Source organism: Acanthisitta chloris, unplaced genomic scaffold (assembly GCF_000695815.1).
Source record: "Acanthisitta chloris isolate BGI_N310 unplaced genomic scaffold, ASM69581v1 scaffold7269, whole genome shotgun sequence".
NCBI classification, from domain to species: domain Eukaryota; kingdom Metazoa; phylum Chordata; class Aves; order Passeriformes; family Acanthisittidae; genus Acanthisitta; species Acanthisitta chloris.
The window spans coordinates 32,643-43,027 of NW_008689812.1; the positions used below are offsets into that span (position 1 = coordinate 32,643).

Below are 10,385 nucleotides of genomic sequence, written 5' to 3' on the forward strand. Positions count from 1 at the left end.
CCCCAGAGGTGTTTGGGCACTGAACAGCTCCCAGGGCAGTGTCACAGCCCCAAGGCTGACAGAGCTCCAGAGGTGTTTGGCCAATGCTCTCAGCACAGGGTGTGACTGTCAGGGATGTCTGTGCAGGGCAGGAGTTGGGCTAGATGATCCTCAAGGGTCCCTTCCAACTCTGAATATTTTGTGATTCTGTAATTAAAATGTCATAGATTTGCCTTGGCCTCAACTACCCTTTATCTGCTCATGCACTTCAGAACCTTATAAGGATGTAAATAGTTTTACAAATAGCAAAGTAGTATAATTGTAATTTAACAGCTTTTAAAATTATATGTTTTTTGATATGATTCCATTCACCATTCTATATTTCTCATGATTAATTGGAAAACTTAATGTCCACATTATTGACATTTTTGCTTTTCTTAGTTCTATCTTAAAAAAAACCTTTAAAGTACTATGGACATGAGACACAAGTGAAAAAAGTGGGCGAACATGAAGCAGCTAAAAATGCAGACAGATATGCAGAAATAAGTAGTGCTTTTCTTTATCTGTGGTCTGCTGTGCATGCACACATTTACGGTGACCCCTTTGATATGAGATTTAATTTGCACCACTGAAGTGAGAGGATTTAATTCCAGCCTGCTTGTATTTGTAGATCATTCTAAAGTGCTTTGATGTGCTTAAGCTCACAATGAGATTAACCATTGCACTTGATTCATGGGATGAAAGAGTATCTACTATGTGAGTAACCACTAGTAAAATCTCTAGTTTGCTCTGTCAAGGGCAGAAGAGGCAATTCTTGTAGATGTAGTGCTAAATCACAGCTGTCTCTGACTGGTTGGGAAGGTTTGCTCCACCAGAGATGTGTTTCCTCACCATGACTCATGTTGACCCTGTTATTCCCACCAATGTAGGAGTAGAACCAAGAGGTTCAGGGAGTGACTAAACTTTTCTATTTAGCACTTGGGAACCCACAAGTGGAGTTTGATGGCCAAATCTCTCAAAAGTCTTTGTCATAGGAGAAGAGGATCCCACAAGTGGAGTCTGATGGCCAAATCTCTCAAAAGTCTTTGTCATAGGAGAAGTAAAATAGAGCATGTTCTTCCCTCTCTAAACATGCAGGATTTGCTTTTCTGCTTGAAATAATGAGAGAAATATAGAACTGAGTTGATAAATCCAACTGTAGTGGTCCTTCTGCCAAAGTCGTAATGGAATTGACTTGGCTTCTACTACAACTATAACGTGTAACCATCATATTTTTTTTTATCACCATACTGAAGAACATTGACATTTTAGAGTTTCAAGGCCTCCAAATCACACCTACACCAAGAAAGGTCATGCAATCTGTACATGTACTGTGCTGTCTGGTGGAACTCCTACAGAGCTTGAAGGAGTTGGCTAGAGGGATCAATGCACCAGAAATTCTGAATCTCACCACTGCATATAAGTGGCAAATAAGCAAGTAGCACATGGTTATTCCATAGACACACAAACACTTTGCATTCATTACATTTTCCCTTGAGCAAAGTTTAAGTAGGATTGTTCTGCTTTTCATATTGTAAATTCAGAAAAGGATGAGAAGGTTGGACTGAGCTCCCAATGAGATGGATAAGGTTATTAATATTGATGCTGCAAATTACCAGAAATTGGAAGGCTCAGAAAAGTCAGGATGTAAATTTCAAGATGAAAAAGTGAAATTCTCTTGCACTTGGAAAAAAAAATTCCCTAAAACCTTAACATCAGGCATTTGTTTTTTATTGTATCTAGAAATAAATTGGAAATGCCAATGTTTTATAGTCTCTTTAGCAATTGCATGTCACTGCATCAGTGGCAACAACTTCTGTAGCTAAGCATAGTGCTGTACATGGATTTGTCTTCTGTTATCATTACAACCACTATGATATTGTGTTTAATACTGTACACATTCACCTTTTTTTGCAGGCCAACCTTTACAAATCTGTTCCTGTGGCAACGGAGAGTCAGCAGGTATGTATGGCACAGCTGTGACACACTGTTGCTCAAAATTTGCACAAGCCAAAGCGTATCAATTATTGTTTGCTCTCTTAGTCCTTTGAAAAACACTGCAGGCAATACCCTCCTGCAAAGCTGCATTGCTTCCACACAGCTGCTTTGCTTTCCTCTGCACACACCTGTGTTAGGTAACTGTAAGTGCTGACACTGCTTGTAAACCCATGGACGAAATGATAAACTAGAGCCTTGCTGAAACTTGAGGTGTATGACAGCAATAGAGTCTGCTGCTGGTTCTTGGGCTCTTTTATTATTCCAGTTATAGAATCATGGAATCATCAAGGTTGGAGGAGGCCTCTAAGATCATCAAGTCCAACCATTAACCTGTCACTGCTGGAACCACTAAACCCTAAACCAGATCCTCCAGTGCCACATCCAGACACCTCTTAAACACTTCCAGAGATGATGACTGCACCACCTCCCTGGGCAATATCCCAGTGCTGAACACCCTAACAGGGAAAACATTGTTCCTTAACATCTAATCTGACTCTGCCCTGTCTCAGTTTATGACCATTCCCTGTAGTCCTCTCCCTGCAGCCATGGCAGGAAAGAACTTCTGCAACTTTGTTTGTATGCAATGATGTTCTGGCATATATATTCTTCTTACACACTGTTTTATGTCAAAGCTGCCCTAACTAGTGAAAAGCAAGGGTAAGAGCAAATAAAGAAAGGGAGATTATGTATCAGATACTCATTTTAGCTCTGATCACAGTTTAGTCTTGCCAGAGACAAACTTTCTGAAGGAGTCAGAAGGGAGTCATGGAGCCTATCCAAGTGACAGCAACCACTAATGAATGCATAGGGAAAAAAGGAGATGTGGATGAGAAATTTTTCCTATTGTATTTCAGCTAATGGAATCTTAGGGACTTTTTGAATCAATTTCTTCTACCTAGTATTCTTTGACTATTTCTTCTCTCATGATATTTTTTCCATTTCCTTTTTTGAATTTTGTTATTTTTTGGTCTCTATAACATTCTGTAGCAATAGGCATTACTTTTTAATTATACCTACTTTGAAATAGCACTATATTTCTTTGCTTTAAACTTACTACTTGAACATACCTCTTGTACCTAAACAGAAAATCATTTTTATTTCTTTTCTTTCTAAATTAGAGGAATGATTATCTAGGTATTAACAATAGTATATATCAGTTACCTCTGCTTCATCCAGAATTGTAAAAATGGTTCAGTCAGTCTTTGAGAAGTATTGATACTGTCCCATATCATTGATGATCCTTATTGCCATTTTCTATATATTTTTCATGTGGTTTTTTTGGGTTTTTTTGAGATTGGGAGACTAAAAATATAAACTGCTCTTGTATAGCTCTGAATACAGCAGTTCTTATTTGCATGATCACAGAATCATAGATTTTAAGGGTTGGAATGGATCTTACAGATCATCCAGCCCCAACCCCTGCCCTGGGCAGGGACACCTCCCACCAGAGCAGGTTGCTCAAGGCTCATCCAACCTGGCTGTGAACACTGCCAGGGTTGGGGCAGCCACAGCCTCCCTGGGCAACCTGGGACAGTGTCTTGGCCCTTTGTAATCTGCTGAAATGGCTGTAGACATATGGTGGCAACCCAAGGTTACCATAACAGCCTTTACCACTTTTTAGTGCTGTTGCAGGAAGACAACAGTTTCCTTGGCAAAACTAAATCATAGCTTGTTTCTCAGCAGTGTCAGCTGTGGTACCTGCCATCAGAGAAGGAGTTCAAATTTTTAGTTTTGGATCAAAGATTTCAATGTAACTTGTCAAGGACCTAATCAAGTATTTAGAATTCTGGCTGCTGCTCATATCTGTCACTCTGTTAGCAGAGTCAGACATAAACATATGACTCAGTCAGCACTTGAGTGCATGATGTTGTTTAGAAAATGCTTCCTTAAAAGCATTTCTACAGCAAGCTTTGGGAAGAGGTTTCTTATATAAGGAGAGGAGCTTAACCTTGATGATTTCAGCTACCTCAATGGGCTTTTAATTGCATGGTTACATGGTGTGGAGGAGTACTGGAAGGCCACATGTCCTGTGTCTGTGTAATGATGACTTGGTAACAACAGTGCCTTTCTTTTTCAGTTTTGTATTTACCTTTCTGTAGAAACCAGACATTATTACAGATGCTTTTTGGAAATGTTGGAGAGGAAAATAAGTATTTTAGGGTGAATCCTACAAAAATATAGGGGCTATAAATTCATTGTTAGGAACTGCAATGATAGGACAAGGGGTAATGAGTTCAAACTGAAGGAGGGAAAGTCTAGGTAGATGTGAGAAAAAAGTTTTTTACTATAAGGGTGTTGAGACACTGTCCCAGGTTGCCCAGTTACGTGGTGGCTGCCCCAACCCTGGTGGTGTTCACAGCCAGGTTGGATGAGCCTTGAGCAACCTGATCTAATGAGGAGGTGTCCCTGCTCAGGGCAGGGGTTGGGACTAGATGATCTGTAAGGTCCATTCCAACCCTTAGATTCTATAATTATATGATTAAATGAGCACTGCATCTTTCACTAAGTTGACCTTTGTAATGCAAAAGTTTTTAATGGAGCTTGGTAGTTATGGTTCTTCAAAAAAAATATAATATCACTTCATAGCTGATTTTTTCTTTCAGTTGAGTATATTTCTCATTTGATGAGGCAAATGAAAAGGCCTCAACCTGTGGAAAGGAGGGAGGGGATATTATATGATTAAATGAGCACTGCATCTTTCACTAAGTTGACCTTTGTAATGCAAAAGTTTTTAATGGAGCTTGGTAGTTATGGTTCTTCAAAAAAAATATAATATCACTTCATAGCTGATTTTTTCTTTCAGTTGAGTATATTTCTCATTTGATGAGGCAAATGAAAAGGCCTCAACCTGTGGAAAGGAGGGAGGGGATAAAATGCAAACTAAGGGAAGATATTTTGCTGCCTGGGTCTTGCTGTCCCCAGGTGCATTGTGCTTCTCCCTGTCTCTGCTGCCTCCACATCAGACCACAATGGCACTGCTTGTCCTTCCCCAGGGCAGAGGCAGAAGCACAAAGCATGAAGATGTTTCCTGCTCCTGCACTGTCCCCTCCAATGGACACCTCTCTTGCCCTGTCCTTGCTGGCTGCCTGCAGATCTTTAAGGTGATCCATATCTCAGTTTACATGCTACATCCAGCAATCTCAGCTGCATCATATTAATCTCACTTTCCTAGTAAGCTCCTCTTTTTTTGAGACAGACTGTTGAAGTTATTGCTCTTATAAACAGACAGCATGGTGTACATATTTATTTTAGAAATAAATTTAATATTGAATCAAGTTTCTTCTCTGGATTGTTACACCCAGATGGATAGTGAGTATGTGGAGCTGTGACAGCACTTATTTCTCAATCCCAGCTGGGCAAGCTGTCCATCTGTTCTGCAACCACAGAAGGAGCTCAGCAGCAGTCCTGGTGTTACCTACATAAGTTGTGACAGAGAACCCATATTTTCTGTGTCATAACAGAGAAGAATGCAACTGACTTACTTATAAGTTTAAATTCAATCACAGACCTTCCAAGACTTGAGTGCTTATGAAATTCCAGTGAGAAATTATGCTTTTTCTTCCTTTTTTTCTTACTGAACAAATTGTTTCAAAAGTATCTCTTAGCCTCCATTTGGAGCTTATGCCACAATCCATCATATCAGATTTTGCTGTAAGAATTTCAAAAATCACAGATATACTAAATTGAGAAATTAATAGTCAAATTTTTCGTTCAGTGGTAGCTAACCAAAGAATTTTTCCTTGATTATTTAATCTGATTTGCCTGAAATGAGGGGTATTGCATATCCATGCAATTCTCTAAAATTTTACTTTTCCAAGGGAACTCTTAAAGATCCTGCCACTCAGTCACAGAGGTGAGAGGTTCTGGTGCCAGCATGATCAGCAGAGGAGCACTCTGGTGGGATGCCCAGAGTGGTTTTCCAAGCCAGGGGAGCCTCAGAGGGAGCCAAGGGAGCTGTCATGACAACAGCAGTGAGCACCCTGAGGGAGGTGGGCACAGGTAGAGGAATTCTTCCACTCAGCGACAAAACTCTGGGAGGAGGTGGAAAAAAATCAGAGTATCAGAGAGAGCAAAAGAGAGATAGATGACTGGAATTGTACTGGAGGAAAGGAAGCTCAGGGGAGACCTTATGGCTCTCTACAACTACCTGAAAGGAGTTTGCAGCAAGGTGGAGGTCAGTCTCTTCTCCCAAGTAACAAGCAATAAGACAAGAAGAAATGGCCTCAGGGTGGGCCAGGGGAGGTTTATATTGGATATTAGGAAATGTGTCTTCCTTGAAAGGGCTGTCAAGCACTAGCACAGGCTGCCCAGGGAAGTGGTTGAGTCACCATCCCTGGAGGGGATTGTAGTGTAAAAGCTGTGTAGATGTGGTGCTGAGGGATATAGTTCAGTGGTGGATTTGGCAGTGGGAAGTCAACAGTTGGACTCAATGATCTGAGAGGCCTTTTCCAACCTAAATGATTCTATGTTTCTATCATTTGCAGTCCCTGAAATTGATAGTATGTCTCCACTGTTGGCACTATGCCTTAAAATTCCCACTCATTGGACACAGCATCCTGGAGCTATTTAAAAGATGTCTAGATGTGGGGCTTAGGGACATGATTTGGTTGTGGACTCAATAGTATTAGGTTTATAGTTATGATCTAAAATGATTTTTCCAACCTAAATTATTCTATCATTCCATGACTATAAAATGCAACGTGCAATCACTGGTATTATTCCCCAGAAAGGCTTTCCCCTAACATGTTGCTGCTTGGGTGTGAGTTAACAGCATCACATGTTGTCCTTTCTTGTTTCACCCTGAGCCCAGTGTGACAGCAGACTCGTGGCTGTGCATAAAGGTGACTTGAACTCATCAGGATTCAGCTGAGCAGCCAGCAAAACCAGCCAGCTAAACACACAAACCATAGTCTGACAGCTCAGTATCTACATTTTTGTCAGCAATAAACACACATCAGTGCTGAGGTTCTGTGACTAAAAACAGCTCTTGCCATTTTTGTCCACAAGTAGACCAGGCAGCATGACACCTGTATAATTTTGGAGGTGAAATATGTAATTCATAAAAAATCTAGTCAGTACATCCCCGCTGGAATTGACTTGTCTAACAAATGTTCTGTAAATTGTCAAGTATTTCATGTTATTTTGCTTCCATCTCTTTTCTCCTGGGTGTGTCGAGACAAAACCTGGTGTCATTCGTCCCGTGGTGGTGAAAGGAAAGAGGGCCCAGCAAAAGGAGGAGCCTTATCAACCCAATCCATTCAAAAAGTACCTTGAAGAAATTGGGGATCAAGATATTGAGCAGGTGAGTAAATTTCACTCTGAAGGATGTTGTAGCCTCAGTGGTTTCCTTAAAGATGAAGGAATAAATATAGACACTTAATTTGTCCTGATCCCTTCTTTTCCTTTTGGCAAAGTTAGATGATTTCCCAAGGGGCACCTGACTCCTAAAGGAGAATTTCCAAGCTGGGGATGGGCTGAGCTTTCTACAGAGGCGTTTTTTTTCTAGTGATATGAAAACTTGTCTGTTGAGGAGAGGACCTTTATAGGTTGTCTGTAGGAAACACTGTACAAAAGAAAGTGGAAATCCTGTGCTTTCCTGTCAAGGACATGTCTGCATCAAATCTACTAGCAAGTGCTTCCAGATAAATGGCTCTGAAAGCCTTTTCTCATGCATTTGTTTGTGTGCATTGCTGTGAAATAACCCTGGAATATGAGACACAGTCTCAATGTCCCTGTAGGAGTTTGCTATTGACCTATCCAGGATGTTTGGAATCTTTCATCTGGAGGGAAGTGAAATTAAGCCAATAGTTCTCATGCCATGAGGAGAGTAAAATACCTTACTAATTGAATTTCTCTGATTCCTGTGCCTCTCTGGTCACATTAGGGGGAGATTTTAGAAAGGGCAGACGTCTCTTCTTTTTATAACAGAATTTTATTAGGATTTTAGTTTTAGTTTTTCCATTCCTCCCCATAGCTCAGACTTGCTGCAGGAAAATCCCAGCACTTTTCAAGAGTATTTTCACAGCATTACAATCAGAGGAAAATTAATTGTAGTATTGGTGGGTTCCAGCAACACATATGAGTGGCATCAGAAGGTTTCTATAGAATGTAGAGTTTGTATAAGGGAAAAAAAAGAATAAAAATTAGTGATTTACAATTTGACTCCAAACCTTTGAGGTTAACAGTGAATATTTGAGTTCAGAAATTCCAGATGAACTCATAGTGCATTATTTGTGTTTTAACTTACTGAAAATCTTCTGATGCCAAGGAACTGTGCTGCACTGTGCCCAGGATGAATGAGGAGGAGAACTGATGTGGAGCTGCTGCTAGAGAACATCTGTTCTAGGCCACATAGAATTATAGAATCATAGATTTTAAGGTTGGAATGGACCTTACAGATCATCTAGTCCCAAGTCCTGCCCTGGGCAGGGACACCTCCCACCAGAGCAGGTTGCTCAAGGCTCATCCAACCTGGCTGTGAACACTGCCAGGGTTGGGGCAGCCACAGCCTCCCTGGGCAACCTGGGACAGGCTCTCACCACCCTCACAGTAAAAAACATTTTTTTCTTACATCTAACCTAAACTTCCCCACCTTAAGTTTGAACCCATTACTCCGTGTCCTATCAGTGAGCAGATGCTAGGCATCCTGCTCTCTGTTGTAGAGCCAGTGCTAATCCATTTGTCCACAAAGAAGAACTTAGCAGGCATTGACTGTGGCTGAGGGCAAAACTGCTCATACTGTTACTGATTTTCCCTGGTTTTCTTTGAAGATTTTCCCACTCGTGCTGGGAAGTTCAGCTCTCACATTTCTATTCTTTTTCTCTCACTCTGAATTTTCTTTTCCTCTCTTTCTAATGCCGTTGCTAACAATAACCTCCCTAGGTGATGCTGCTGCCCCTCCTTCACCCAGCTTGGCTTGAAAGGACAGACCCTTTCAGATTTGATGAGATTCCAGATGGCATCAGCTTTTTCATTAACTTCTCTCTTTTGATTTTTTTCTTAAACCTCTGCAGTACCTCCCCTCCCTGCCAAACCTCCCAGTGTGACACTGAGCACTGGTGACTATGTGGGTGACACTCAGTTTGAGACAGAATGATTCAGGGAGCTGTAACTGTTGACCTTCAGCTTCACATCCCTGTGTTGAACAGTATTTTTTTGCACACCAGAGAGTAGCCTGGTTGCTTTTCATTTCATTAAGAAATGTCTCTGTGTAGAAAACTCCGCGAAATAACATTTTTTTTCTTTAACAGCAGCTGTTCTCATGCAGATTACCTAAAGTAATGGCTAGAGAAAATAAAAACCTATCTAAATTATTAAAAATCATCTGGAAAGGATGTAGCTCAGCTCACAGGTAGCTTTCTTCATCTATGTTCTGGGTAGACTGTATATAGATTGACACTTATGTGCCAATAAAATTTATAAACCAGGGGAAAAACCCTGTTTATTTTGGCTTTTTTTTTTTTTTTTTGATGCTAGCATATGCTGCCACCTTTTTTTTTCCCCCTGAGGACATAAATAATTGATATCACTGGATATTCAGTGACTCTCTCTTCATCAAACACTTGTTACAGACAGAGTAGTATTTCTGAGATTCCAATCCAACAGTATTAAGCTTCCCACATTTTTAGGTGTCTTTACTGGAGATGATATTTTCCCCATCATGAGAATGAATTTCTTTCCTCTTAGTACATTTCAGTAACAGAATCATAGAATCACAGAATCAGTTGGGTTGGAAGGGACCACAATGGTCATCTGGTCCAACCTCCCTACTCCAGCAGGGCCAGCCCAGAGCTCATGGCTCAGGGTTGTGTCCAGAGGGTTCTTGAACACCTCCAGTGAGGAGAATCCACGACCTCTCTGGGCAATCTGTTCAGTGCTCAGGGACTGCACAGGAAAGAAGTTCTTCCTTGTATTCAGGTGAAATTTCTTGTGCATCAGTTTTTGCTGTTCTCTATTGTTTCCTTGGATTCCCCCACTGAGCAGAGTCTGATCATCCTCTTGGCACTTCCCATTCATGGACTTGAATCCATTAATGAGTCCCTCTCAGTGTCTCTTCTCATGATTAAATAGCCCCAACTCCCTCAGCCTTTTCCCATCACTGAGGTGCTCCAGTTGCTTCAGCATCTTCCTTGCCCTCCCCTGGACCTGCTCCAGCTCAGTTTCAGGACTTTTGCAAGTATACCTAAATATACTGGAACTATATGCAAGTCATGAGCAGTTCTGACATGATGACTTCATTAGGATTTTAATTTGAAATTGAGGGAACAGAATACTTTTGGGGAAAAAAATAGGACATTTTGTTCCACAATATTATGAAAACAATTCCAGTGTTAGAGAATTCATCTGCTTACAAATATTTATTAGCAGGA

The 10,385-nt window shown here is 40.8% G+C and overlaps 1 protein-coding gene across 1 annotated transcript in view; it reads left to right on the forward strand.

The window, feature by feature from the left end:
- MLIP (muscular LMNA-interacting protein) overlaps positions 1-10,385 on the forward strand; it is a gene marked incomplete at both ends in the record, with an annotated part of 49,551 nt that overhangs the window by 29,982 nt on the left and 9,184 nt on the right. Inside the window, 2 exons of the mRNA XM_009081569.1 lie at positions 1,936-1,980; positions 7,193-7,318. Coding sequence (XP_009079817.1) covers positions 1,936-1,980; positions 7,193-7,318 — 171 coding nt within the window. The remainder of the gene's footprint in view (positions 1-1,935; positions 1,981-7,192; positions 7,319-10,385) is intronic.